Source organism: Terrapene carolina, unplaced genomic scaffold (genome assembly GCF_002925995.2).
Source record: "Terrapene carolina triunguis isolate 2854851 unplaced genomic scaffold, T_m_triunguis-2.0 Scaffold120, whole genome shotgun sequence".
Classification (NCBI taxonomy): Eukaryota; Metazoa; Chordata; order Testudines; family Emydidae; genus Terrapene; species Terrapene triunguis.
This window is the reverse complement of record NW_020664471.1, coordinates 519569-533665: the sequence shown is the minus strand read 5'-3', so window position 1 is coordinate 533665 and position 14097 is coordinate 519569. Positions and strand designations below refer to the sequence as shown.

The following is a 14097-nucleotide window of genomic DNA, read 5'->3' as shown; positions in this document are numbered from 1 at the left end:
TTAGTGAAGAGAGGGTAGTGGCTTTGTGGACCAGCTCCAGAAGGGAGCTCTATATATAGAGGGTGGCATGGAACAAAACACAGAGATGGTTATGGGAGAACATAAGAAAGGCCATACTTGGTCAGACCAAAAGTCCATCTAGCCCAGTATCCAGTGGCCAGTGCCAGGTGCCCCAGAGGGAATGAACAGAATAGGTAATCATCAAGTGATCCATCCCCTGTCGCCCATTCCCAGCTTTTGGAAAACAGAGGCTAGGGACACCATCCCTGCCCATCCTGGCTAATAGCCATTGATGGACCTATCCTCCATGAACTTATCTAGCTCTTTTTTGAACAGTTATAGTCTTGGCCTTCACAACATCCTATGGCAAGGAGTTCCACAGGTTGACTGCACATTCTGTGAAAAAATACTACTTTTTTTAGTTTTAAACCTGCTGCCTATTATTTACCTTCTCCACACCAGTCATGATTTTATAGACCTCTATCATATCCCCCCTTAGTTGTCTCTTTTCCAAGCTGAAAAGTCCCAGTCTTATTAATCTCTCCTCATATGGCAGCCGTTCCATACCCCTAATAATTTTTGTTGCCCTTTTCTGAACCTTTTCCAATTCCAGTATATCTTTTTTGAGATGGGGCGACCACATCTGCACACAGTATTCAAGATGTGAGCGTACTATGGATTTAGATAGAGGCCATATGATATTTTCTGTCTTATTATCTATCCTATGATTCCCAATCTATCTTAATGATTCCCAACATTATGTTTACTTTTTGGACTGCAGCTACACATTGAGTGGATGTTTTCAGAGAACTATCCACAATGACTCCAAGATCTCTTTCTTGAGTGTAACAGCTAATTTAGACCCCATCATTTTATATGTATAGTTGGGATTGTGTTTTCCAGTGTGCATTACTTTGCATTTATCAACATTGAATTTCATCTGCCATTTTTGTTGCCCAGTCACCCAATGAGATCCTTTTGTAGCTCTTCGCAGTCTACTTGGGACTTAACTATCTTGATACAAAATTATTCATCTGCAAATTTTGCCACCTCACTGTTTACCCCTTTTTCCAGATCAATGAGAACAAGACAAACGTGTCAGGACTAGAATCTATGGTGGAAGAATATGAGAATGAAATTGTAAGACAAGGGCAGATAACTAGGGAGGGCCAGATTAAGCCCTAAACTATATAAATTCTTGAAATCAAGCACATGACACTGTAACCTGATACTTTAAAATGACCTTTGTTCTGGTTTGTTTTTCATATCCATAACAATGGATTAGAGCCACACTTATGATACTCTTGTCCTCCCCCCCCCCCCCCCCCCCACTCCCTTTCAGCTTCTTCATGACAGGTTATCTCCCGCTTGGCTTTGAGTTTGCTGTGGAAATTACGTACCCAGAGTCTGAAGGCACTTCATCAGGACTCCTTAATGCTTCAGCACAGGTTATTGCAGGCTTATTCTTGTATATGAGGGTAACATTTAATAAAGCCTCTCTGCCTGAATTTTTGGGGAAACAGTCCTACATTTGGCTACTGGCATTTTATTGCGCTCCTATAATGTTTGTTTATTTACCAGTCTCTAGACTGGTAGATAAACTGCAATACACTGATCTGGATTTTTATAAGCTAAATTAGAAGAGATTTACTAAGTGAGTCTAATAAAATCTGAAATGTTTTATGATGATTGATTACAGATATTTGGGATTCTCTTTACGCTGGTTCAAGGAAAGCTCATAACAGATTATGACCCTCGTGCGGGAAACCTTTTCCTCTGTGCATGGATGTTTGTAGGCATTATTTTAACAGGTAACTAATCACATTTGCTATTTATCTTTATTTATGTAGATATTTTTGTTCTTTGTTGTTGAGTCAGTGTCTCCAACAGAGCAATAGAGTTTAAACTCACCGTTTTCTTATCTATGTCAAAGGATGGAAAATTATTTCTTGATTAAAGAATCGTTATTAATATTTACTGCATGCATACCTCATTCTAAGGACAACACAGCAACTACATATACAGTCATATTCCTGGCTGCATCTCTACAGTGTCTTCATAAATTTAGAACATTTGACTATCTTCAGTAAACATAAACGAGGAAAACATACATCAGTTTAAATGAGTACATTATTTTTAAATCCAAAGTATGAAAAAGCACACTTAAGGTATAGAGATTTTTGGATAGATTTGGTTAAATGGATTTACAGGGCGAAGTTAGTTTCACCAGCAATGTCTGTCTGTTTACAAGCCAGAGTGATTATTTAAATATGTGGGGTTTTTTTAGATCCAATCAAATACATTGCTCAGCAAATAACTGCAAATTAGGCTGGAAATAACAAATAAATGGTTAACAATGAGAGTAATAAACCATTTGAACAGCTTACCAAGGGTCATGGTCGATTCTCAATCACTGACAATTTTTAAATCAAGATTGGATGTTTTTTCTAAAAGATATACTCTAGGAATTATTTTGGCCTTGTGTGTATGGCCTGTGTTAAACAGGAGGTCAGACTAAATGATCACAATGGTCCTTTCTGGCCTATGCAAAACTCCAGGTTTTTTTAATAATTGATTTTAATGTTTTTGGAGTGAATGACTATCTCTAGTAGTTGCCTAGGGTGATCACTCTTCTAGAATAGAATGAACCAATAGTTGTATAAACGGACAGCACAAAGCTTTATTTTGTGAAAAAGAGGTTTCTTTGTATGAACTTGATCTGCCAGTTTGGAGGTGAAACCACAAATTCCTTCCAGCTGCCATAAGAAAAGGGTTGGAATTGCCTAGTTATGGTATTAGCCATCAGTGATGGCAGCTATCTCATTCTCTGGAGAGGGGTATTATTACTTACAAAATTATGAGAATAAGGAGTTGGCTAAAATCTGTAAAACTAATCCTCTAGAAATCTAACAAGAGCAACTAATGTTTCGTTGGGCTTTGCTCAAACCTGATGGCTCAAGAAAGCTCAAAGTTTTATGTGCCTCATCCCTATAGTGTTGGATTGCACATATCCACATGTGCACTAGTGTGCGTATTGGGGGATGGGGCTCTTGTGCATATTGGTGTTTGAGCGGGATAAGAGATTTTTGCCTGTAGGTGTTACTGACAAGCTTGCAAGGCTGTCTTATAAGATCTCGTGTTATCTGATGCCCTATATATGTGGGGCATAAGCAATTCTACTAGTAATTGTCTTACAAATTACTTATTTTTTTTAAAGGTTTTTAACGGTATGCTATTAATGTGCAAAACATTCATGTCATCTTGTAGCTGGCTTTTGAGAACTGATTAGGCATTCGCTTTTTAATGACTTGTTAAATTTTTGGATGGCATTGGCATTCTTCACATTTATTTTTTGTCTGCAACTTCTTTGTTAAAGGCAAAACCATCCATTATGGAATATAATAAGGAGAAAAACTAACCTTGTTAGCCAATTAGAAATACCCACCACTGAGTGTGTGCTTAAGATAAGAACCTTTTGATTATGAGGAATGCTGGATGTCAATTGGCTAGTGAGGAAATAATGGCATTTTATGTGTATGTGAAAGTTTTCTCTCACTAGCTTGAGTTTGATTCCTTGGCTTATAGACCTTTTTTAAAGGTAAATTATCCAATGAAGAACTAGAAATTTGGTTGTTAAAGCTTTATAGGCCTATATACAGTATCAGCTCATAAAAGTGAATAAGCACTGCTTCACTTTTGTAGTAATCCAGAACATTTTTGATACTGTAATAACCCTAGTACTTATGTAACGTGGTGCAAAGAAACTGAAGCAAATCACGCTTGTTTTATAGACAGGAGCTTATCTATGCCTCAGATAAAGTGGCTTGCTCAATGTGCCACAACAAGTCAAATTCATGGTTAGAGTGTGGGATTGTTTGATCTCGGGCCTGTGGTTGGTTCACTGGACCACACTTGTAATTTAATGCATTTGAATGTCAAAGCATGTTGCTTTGAAGAGAGGAACTGACTTGCAGGAATCTTACCTGAGAGTGATTCCTGGAGTACTGTGTCCCACTCACATGCTTTCATTCCCCAGTGGGTGGCTTGATAGCATTCTTCTCTGGTGGTCTGATGTTTAGTAAGAAATCCATGGACATTGTGCACTCAGAGGGAACATGGGAGAGGTGCTGGGGTATGGAAGTAGATGCTTTCCCTCTAGAAATAAAACTGTTCTGTTCTTCTTTCATAAAAGAGATTCTGTACATAAGTCTTCTATTCTGAGGGCCTTCTTCTGTGGGGATTTAGAGACATGCAAACAGCCTGACAAGATTTCATTCTGGGCAGCTCTAACATTCTCAGACTAGAGAAATTACTGTTTGGTTCACAAATTTATACCTGGGACTTACTTCCCGGTACACATGTAAACAGCTGAGTATGTGCCAAAAACGTCAACATTCACCACACACTTACCGATGGCTTAATGCGGCTAAGAAAATGTCATATGTAAAAACTGTTGTTAAATGACTTCTGTGAGGGGCAAGTTTAAAATTTGTGAATAATATGGGTAGGTGAATAAGTCAGAGTGCAAATAAAGAAATCTCTTTTGAACAAGTGATAAAGTAATTGCCACAACTGTGCCATAGTGGTACAGTCAGTCTCCTGGAATGGTCGTGTTATGGGAAAGTTGGGGGTTATAAATTTTTTCTTTGTTTCAGCCTTAATCAAATCTGATTTGCGGAGACACACTGTAAATTCTGGGATTTTGAACACAGACATTAAAGCTGTAAGTGATTTAACCTTTTTTATTTTGGTTGTATTATTGCACTTAAATATTTGACTTGTAATTTCATGAGTATTTAACATCAAAATACAATATGTGACTGCTTCCTAATTCAGCTAGAGCAACTGATACACTTCAGGACCTGCCCTCAGTTATCTGATTATTTCTCTATGTAACTGATATGTGTATATCTCTTAGCAGGATTACATGGCTTAGGGGTACATGCTGTACATTTGGCATTTCAGTGATATAATGGTCTTCCCTTTAAGTGCGGTCCACATGTGTCTTAAAGAAAGGCATGGTAGAGTTTCATGCCATGACGAATTTATTGAGTGCGGTTTTGGTGTATCCCAGGGATTGGCAACCTTTGGTACGCGGCCCGTCAGGGAAATCCGCTGCCGGGCCGGGATGGTTTGTTTACCTGCAGAGTCTGCAGGTTCAGCTGATTGCAGCTCCCACTAGCTGTGGTTCGCCGTTTCAGGCCAATGGGGTCTGCGGGAAGCGGCGCAGCGCGGGCCGAGGGATGTGCTGGCCACTGCTTCCCGCAGCCCCCATTGGCCTGAAATGGAGAACCGCGGCTAGTGGAAGCTGCAATCGGCCGAAACTGCGGACGCTGCAGGTAAACAAACTGTCCTGGCCCACCAGTGGATTTCCCTGACGGGCTGCCAATCCCTGGTGTATCCCTTTGTTACTTTTGAAGTGAGGGAAAGTTGAGCAATAAGCATTGCTTTAGGTTCTTTAGTAGATCACAAGATGTGTACCCCAGCTGTTAGCTTTGCAATATATTACATAGTCACTAGTTGTTTAAATGAGGGTAGACCGTTGAAATCTTTCCATCCTGTAGTTTTCTTGACCTTCAAGGAAATGAAGATGCCTTTGTGAAGTCTTACTGTAACAGCATCTATCACACAGTTTTCTGCCTACTTTAGGTAATTCACATGTACCTATAAGTTACAGCAGGATTTCCTTATTTTCAAGATTCTCCTCTATTGTATTTAAATACACTGGGGATGAGCTGAATGTTAATCTCAGTAAGATCCATGTCAACACTCCATCTGTAATATAGATGGGAAAATTATATAATTTATAGGAGATCTAAATTCCATATGATTTTTAATCAAAAATTGGAGGGGGAAGGGAATCTGTTTTTTATGCCTTTCTATTATCATCTAACAAACTAATTATTCACCAAATCTAGTTTCTAAAACAGTAATGTAGTCTAACTGGCTATATGAACTGTAGAATTTAATGATTAGTCTCATTGTTTCCAGGCAAACTGAAGTCAGGGACCGCTTCATTTGTATAACTACTTAATCCCTTAATTCTTTCTGCAGGTACCAGTTGACAGTCCTACAGAACATGAAAAGAATAACACTGTGTTAAAAAAACAGCCAGAATCAGCCATGTGAGGCAGAAGGAAAATACTCTAGAAACGCACAAGTTTCATGTAATAGTGAACTGCACTGATTAGCATAATCACTGGATTTGTATGTATGAGTAGTAAGAATGTTGTTAGAATATTGGTGTGAGAGTCGTGCAGTATTGCTGAATGAAGATGCACAATTCATTTTGCCTAAGGCATAAACGGTTTTAACTTTATATTGAATATTTATCATAGCGTTTTTCAAATTTGGTAGTCTCATTGGTAGAGGTTTCTTTGAATGTTGTCCACCCTCCCGAAAGCAGTGCATGCTCAGAACCACATGGTAAAGAAACTTGCATTTCAAAATATAAATGTCATAACAAATGGCCAGTCAGTTTTTAATGAAGTCAATACATTTGGTTAATTCATTTGCCCAAAGTCACACTTTCCTAATGCACAATCTGTTACTGGGGAGAGATGGACTGAGCAGACACACAACTGAAAGGGATTGATATTTTAACATTATTTTTAATATAAATGTGTTGCAAATTTTAAACCAGTCCTCCTGTTTGAGGGATTCTGTCTTTAGCACAATACATAGAAAAAAAAAAATTTGCAGGCATGAATGTGTCAATGAGTGAAATCTGAAGCTTTAATTGCCTTGGGGAAAACCACAGTGTATGAAACTTGTTGGTACCCCGATACAGGCAAGAGGAAACACTTTCTGCATAAATTCATCATAATACTTACAGGGGAGACTTAATAGTGATCTATTGAATATTGACACTCTTTTACAAAGGTAAAGTGTTCATAGGCAATGGAGTGCTATGACTTGATATACCTCCATAAAATGCTTTGAATGCTAATTTAGACAGCTGATGTGAGATGAGTACATGTTTACAAAAAGATTGTGCCTTTATTGCTGAACGTTGTAAACAAGAGCCTTGGCTCAATCTAAGTTATATCTGTGTTGTCTTACGTTGTTGGGGAAATTCCACTGTACATGTTTAAACACCTCCTCTGTGTATTTGCTGACTTAACAGAAAATGTCTTCCATCCTTACCATGTCTCTGCATCATGAACTGTAATGATAGTCTCTAGTTAAATGCTTGTGTTTATCATGTAACTTGCAAACAACTTGCTTAGAAGTAAAACACATTTGTCCTTCAGTCCGTATAGCTTTAAACAAATTGTGAAAGGGAAGTGCTTCACGGCGTCAGTTGGAGCATCTGCTCTTTGTACTGTGGGTCATAAATAAGGTTGATTTTTGTCACAGTGATCATGGAAATCATGAATTTGAATAAAGTCTGTGAAATCTTGGAAATGGTTGTAAAACATATTTGATTATGCCCTCAAGCAGAGTGGCCTTGCGACCTGGTGCACAGGATCACTGCGCTACTCAGGTTTGGCCCATCTGCCTTTCTTTCTCCATTTACAGACGGGCAGATGGACCGTAGCTGATTGGTGCTGTGAGCTAAATGCACTAAGTCACAACAGCTGGAGTGGGGAGCTGCTGCTGGGGGGTGAGCTCACTCTATAACTCCCCCGGGCCTCGCCTTTCAGCACCCCTCACTATGCTCTTGCATGTGTTGATGTAACGAAAACGACTGTTTGATTAACTTTCTGTGACTTATCACTTTTGCCCACACCTTTTCTGTGAAATTTACTGAATATTTCCATTCCCAAGTCATAGTATTGACCATAAATATAAAGGGGAATTAGGTGTTGCAATGCCTAACTAATAGGCGCCCTGCTGCCAGTGGAAATAACAGCCCCTGAGTTAATTGCCCAGGCTCCCTATGTATTGTATTGGGAGAGTTAGATCCCTAAGAAAGGGATTTTCAGAAGGCAGCAAGCTGAATGGGAACCCGTGTAAACTAGCCAGGAGTGAAATGCAGAGGAAGGGGGTGGTGCTCAGGGCCCAGATCCATCTCAGTATTTATGCATCTAACTTCCATTGATCCTGGTTGCTAGGCACTTATCTCAGGTTGGGATTCTTAGCTGTATCCCCTCTCCTGGATTTAGGCCACATGAGCTCATTGTCAGGAAAAACTGGTGAGAGCAAGAGAGGCCACCCCATTATTGCCACTATCCCAGTAGTTATGGCATCCACCTGGGAGACCAGTTTTCAAATCTCTACTCTGCCTGATTTGGAGCAGGGGCTAGAACCCCCAGGTCTTCCACCAACCAGGTGACTCTCTTACCACTAGGCTATTGGCTATTCTTGGGTGGATTTCTTTGTTACAGCTGTTCCACTTTGTATTAATAATGAAATAGTCGGGGGGGGGGAGGAGGGGAGAGAGCAAAAGCGAGAGTGACTATATAGCCTAGTCGTCAGGAAATTCACCTGAGATGTGGGAGACTTGCGTTCAAGTCCCTGCTCCAAATCAGGCGGTTTGGGGATTCAAAGCTGGGTTTCCCACATCCCATGTGAGTGCCCTACCCATTGGGTTTTTAGGTATTCTGGGATGCACGTATGCCAGCCAGCCCACCCCTAAAATTTTGACCTGTTCACTGCGTCCCTGGCTGTCTTCTGTGCAGGTTAGGCGTGCTTTATCACCTTGGGTCCTGCAGGTGCGATAGATAAGGGACTGACACATTTGAGAATCCCCGCTGGGTCTTAGGCGTGAGGTAGGGCTCTGAGCAGCTTATTAGCAGCATTAGAACTTAGGAGGCTTTGCACATGCCCCCTAGTGGAAACCTGCTTGCTTATGGGAATAGACACATTCAGGGCTAGGCAGCAGCTGAGCAGTGATTTTTGTGAATGTCAACGGTGCCTAAATGTTGGTATTAGGCACCCAAAGAGTCAGTTAAGCACATAAGTTCCCTTGTGAATCAAACAGTTTGTGCCGTAACCCAACAAAATGCAGGGAATTAAAATTTAACAGTAACAAATGCATTTGATGGGTAGGGAGGAAGAAAATGAAGGATCAAAGGAGGAAAGAAGGGTGAAGGGACAAAATGAGGATGTTTGTATTGTGAAGTTTTCTAAGTGAAATGGTAGTGTTTAGACTCCTCCTTTCCCCTTTAAACACAGCACATTCTAGTCTAGTGCACAGTCTCCATTCTAGCATCTTAAGGGTTTAATTTCTTGTTCATTTCTTGTGAAGATTTCAAAGGTTCCTGGTTTGGGATAGGGAGTTAATGCTTCTTTGTTATCTGGGCCCTGTTATAAAAACTCTCTGTGGTTGTACTTTTAAGGGTACGTCTACACTTACCGGAGGGTCCGGCGGCAGGCAATCGATGTTCTGGGATCGATTTATCGCGTCTGGTTAAGACGCGATAAATCGATCCCGGATCAATCCCGGAAGTGCTCGCCGTCGACGCCGGTACTCCAGCTCGGCGAGCGGAGTACGCGGCATCGACGGGGGAGCCTTCCTGCCGCGTTTGGACCCGCGGTAAGTTCGGACTAAGGTACTTCGAATTCAGCTACGTTATTAACGTAGCTGAATTTGCGTACCTTAGTCCGAAGTGGGGGGGTAGTGTAGACCAGGCCTAAGTGCCCAAGTTGCTGATGAAAATGGGACTAAGTGCATTTGAAAACGCGATCTCTATCCAAACAAAGTAGCAGTAACTGAAGCAGTTGCAAAACAAAGCACCACATAAATTAATTCTAAGCCCCTGTCTGTGCTACAAAAAAGACCTACAGTGAGAGCCTACAGATTTGATACTGTTGACCCTATGGCCTCTAAAAGCTACCCAAGTGGTTATTCCCAGACACAGTTTAAATTCTTCCCCTTCCTTCCCTACACAATGTCTGAATGGAGAGAGAACCCTGACCTAGACCAAGGGCGATATGCAAATAAGGAGGGGATATCCTGCAACATTACTTCCAGGGAGTGTTAGAGTGAGGGTTGTGCGTTCTAGACTTGCTAAGTGTAGAACCCCCAGTCCTGAGGGTAAATGGCACTGATAAGTAATCTACTCTGCCCTTTCTTTACGTAAGGCCACCACAGCTTTCCGGAAGCCCCTCAGCTTTAGGGAGTCAGCTAGCTTTATAAGAAATGCTCTGTCTGTACAGTTTTCTGAACAAAACCACAGGCTGAGCTGGGACTAGAACTGTGCATTAGAGATAGACAGTATTTGAATAAGATCAGCGTGTGTTGAAGCAACCCTCTTCCAAAACAGGCCCCACACTCTTTTTTTGCCAGTTATGGTGCAGGATGGAAACAGGCTCACTCTCCTGCTTTTGGAGAGATGGGGGAAAGGAATCTGTAATTGTTCAGCTGGCATAGAGATACTGGGGAGCGAATGGGGGCACAATGCTTCCATTATGCCACCCTCAGCGATTTAATTACTTGTTCCAAGGTGAATTGCTCCCATGCTTTTTGATTGAAATACAATCTGGTGATATCAACATTTCCGACCTGCACGAGCAAATTAAAAGTTCCAGAAATGTGCTTGTGGAAGCTGCCCTTGCATAATTCTGGCTGGCTTCTGCCATTCCACAAATGGTGCAGTTTCACCAGTTCATTTCCCCCCCTGAATCTAGATTTGTAAAATGCAGGTATCTGGGTCATTGTCTGCAGCTGCTGTGTACTTGTTCCATTAAAAACCTTCAGTATTACAACCCCATTCTCCCAGTGATCATTTTAGTCCTAGGCTGTGCTGCCCTTTTGTAACCCCTGCCACGGGAGACCCTCGGCAGGACACAACCCATACTAAAGACCTGTCAAGAAAGTTCAAATGACCAAGAACTGATTTTTTTCCCCTCCCTCCATTATGCCAGCATGTCCTTTTAAGAGGTTAGACTCATTCCTTCTGGCATTCAGTTCATTACCAATAAATGTTCTAGCCCAGCTTGTTCCCTTTGTTTTATCTTCAGCCAAATTGCTTGGCTGCCTTCTGAAAAGGCCGACAGTTTTCAGCATGCCAGAGTGCCTGCTGGGCTCCTGAAAAGAAAATATTCCCACGTAATGAGGGATTAATTACAGAACTAAATGCCCCTCCAAAAAGGAGCATAAAAGTTTATCTGCCAAATATTTCCTTGCAAAGATAAAGCCTATTAAATGTATGGACCCCGGTAACAAAACAAAAGAGCTTCTATAAAATACCAACTTGCTGCCTGACCTGTCGATCTAAATTGTTTGAAATGAGACAGATGAAATGGAGACTCGAGCAGATTGCTGGAATAGTTTGTTTTTTAATTAGGCAATTCTACTCAATCTGTGTATATCAGATTTTATTGGTTTTGTCTAGAGCCCTTTGAGGGACAGTTTTAAAGAGAATCCTCCTCATGCTCAGGTTCTGTTTAATCAAATGGGCCTTGAAACCCCCCTTTATAGCCAGCTCGCTAGCAGGGGGTGTGTAGCACAGCACAGACTCACCCCTGCGGCACCTCCTGCTGGTCATCCTTGGGAATTAGCTCTTCGACCCAGGAGCGCCCTCTGCAGGCCAGTGATCCACTTGCCATTGGCCCCCCGTGTCCCTCCCAGGACCCCAGTGCTCTTGTCTGGGTACTGCCCCCCTGGCAGTACCCCACTTTCTCTGGGTTTCCCCACCCACTATCCCCACTTCACCTCAGTTTTGGCTACTGCCCAGTCTCCATTTAGCCCCCATTCACTGGGGCAGACTGCAGTATCAGCCACTCATCATAGGCAAAGGGGTTTGGACTGGCTGCCTTTACCCACCCTCAGGCTGCCCCTCTGAGAGCCCAATACCTAGGTGAGCCTAAGACTAGGCCCTGCAGCCTGGGGAGTTGCTGGCCTAGGGCTTCCCAGCCCTGCCTCACTCTAGGCCCCAGGTGAGTTCCCCAGCAGCCAGGCCTGTCTCCTTCTCCAGTCAGAGAGAGACTGCTGAGCTCCTGGCTCCCAGCCTTTATATACAGGCCAGCTGTGGCCTGATTGGGGCGTGGCCCAGCTGCAGTTGCTTTCCCAATCAGCCCAGCTTTTAGAGCTGCAGCCCTCTGCAGGGCTGCTTTTAACCCCTGCAGCCCTCTTTCAGGGCTGGTTTCAAGTCCTCCAGGGCAGGAGCAGGTGTCCACCCCACTACAGGGTGTAGCTGCTAACTTTGGCCAAAATAGTCAAACCTGGGTACCTAAGGTTAGCCTCTTAAATAAATCTGGCCTGATTCCCCCTCCCTGTCACCCCACCCCACTCCAACGTGGTGAGCACTTGAGGCTTTCAGTGATTTCAGTGGGAGGGGTAAGCGCTTGGCGATCTGAAAAGCAGCCCGCTTCTATTTAGGAACCCAAATATGGGCATAAGGCTCCCAACTTTCAGCTCCCAGTTTGAACACTTTAGTCCTTGGCTTTCTTAGGGTATGTCTACACTGGAAACTTCAAAGCGCTGCTATGGGAACGCTCCCACAGCAGCGCTTTGAAGTGCCAGTGTGGTCGCGTGCGAGCGCTGGGATAGAGCTCTCCCAGCGCTCCTGGTAATCCACCTCCACGAGGGGATAGCGCTCAGAGCCTGTCTACACTAGTGCTTTAAAGCGCTCAGAGGGGTGATTTTTCACCCCCCTGAGCCAGCAAGTTAGAGCACTATAAAATGTAAGTGTAGACAAGCCCTCGGTAGTATTTAGGGCTGGTCTATCTACACTAGGAACTTAAATTGGTATAGCTATGTGTCTCAGGGGTGTGAAATTTCAAACCCCTGAAAGACGTAGCTATACCAACCTAACCCCCAGTGTAGACAGCGCTACAGAATTCTTCCATCAATTTAGGACTGGCCTACACTACGGGGTTAGGTCGATGTAAGCTGCCTTGCGTCGACCTAGCTGTGCAAGTGTCTTCACTTAAATGTGGATTCCGCTGACATAAGTACCTCTCTACGCCGAGGCCGATTCAGTAACACCACCTCGAGCGGTGTAGAGTCACGGTCGATGTAATTAGGACAACGCAGTGTCAGCATAGACGCTGTGTTGCTTACATCAACTGTTACTGGCCTCCAGGAGCCATCCCACAATGCCCCACACTGATAGAATTAATGCAAGCACTCCTTGTGAGGATGCGCATTGCCAAGTGTGCGCGCACACAAGTGATTTAATAACTCTGGTGGCTGTATGCTGATGTAAGTTACATCGACATAATTTGTAGTATAGACATGGCCTTAGCTACCACCTCTCTGGGAGGTGGATTACCTACATGGATGGGAGAGCCCTTCTTGTCGGTGTAGGCAGTGTCAACATTGAAGTGCTACAGTGGTGCAGCTGCAGCGTTGTAAGTGTAGGCATACCCTGACTCTCTGGCATCCTGTACTCAGAGTCCGTGAACTTTATAAGGTCTACAAGAACAGGACCTTCTCAAACTGGATTGCAGCCTTCCCCCAGGGCCATAGCATCATTTTGTCTTTATTCACCGGAATCTGCATTCCCTTCAACCTGTGTCACTGCTGACATTATCAGAGAAAGCTACAGTTATAGTTACTGAGTATCACACTTAATAGATTGATTATCAAAAGCTTTATTTATTAAGTAGCTGAATTTCACTGCCTCGGTTCCACCTTTTCCATTACTTCATTCAAATCTCGTCCAATTTCTAGGGATTCCACTACTGCATTTTAGGCCTTGTCTTAACTTTCCTGAGTGTCCCTGTGCAGACAAGTCAACTAAAGCTATGGTCAATGCACTAGTTAAAGCTTATTAAACCGCTGTGTGGCTGCTCTCATTCGAAAGTAAAGCAGCCTTAGTTCACTGTAGGATTAAGCTACAGAAACTAAGGCCTGGTCTACACTTACCCCCCAATTCGAACTAAGGTACGCAACTTCAGCTACGTGAATAACGTAGCTGAAGTCGAAGTACCTTAGTTCGAACTTACCTCGGTCCACACGCGGCAGGCAGGCTCCCCCGTCGACGCCGCGGTACTCCTCTCGTATAGCTGGAGTACCGCAGTCGACGGCGATCACTTCCTGGTTTGACTTATCGCGTCCAGACAAGACGCGATAAGTCGAACCCAGAACTTCGATTCCCAGCCACCGAACTAGCGGCTGGGTGTAGACATACCCTAAGGCTACTTTACTCCCGAATGAGCGCATCCACACTGGTTCAATGTGCTATAAATTATCCACATTGACGT

At 43.0% G+C, this 14097-nt stretch overlaps 1 protein-coding gene across 1 annotated transcript in view; it reads left to right on the top strand.

The window, feature by feature from the left end:
- Window positions 1-7391, top strand: part of FLVCR1 (feline leukemia virus subgroup C cellular receptor 1) — a 30753-nt gene extending 23362 nt beyond the window's left edge. The window contains exons 7-10 of the mRNA XM_024197733.2: window positions 1343-1448; window positions 1700-1811; window positions 4656-4723; window positions 6055-7391. Of these exons, the coding sequence (XP_024053501.2) occupies window positions 1343-1448; window positions 1700-1811; window positions 4656-4723; window positions 6055-6129 (361 nt within the window). The 3' untranslated portion in view covers window positions 6130-7391. The remainder of the gene's footprint in view (window positions 1-1342; window positions 1449-1699; window positions 1812-4655; window positions 4724-6054) is intronic.
- The last annotated feature ends 6706 nt before the right edge of the window (window positions 7392-14097 follow it).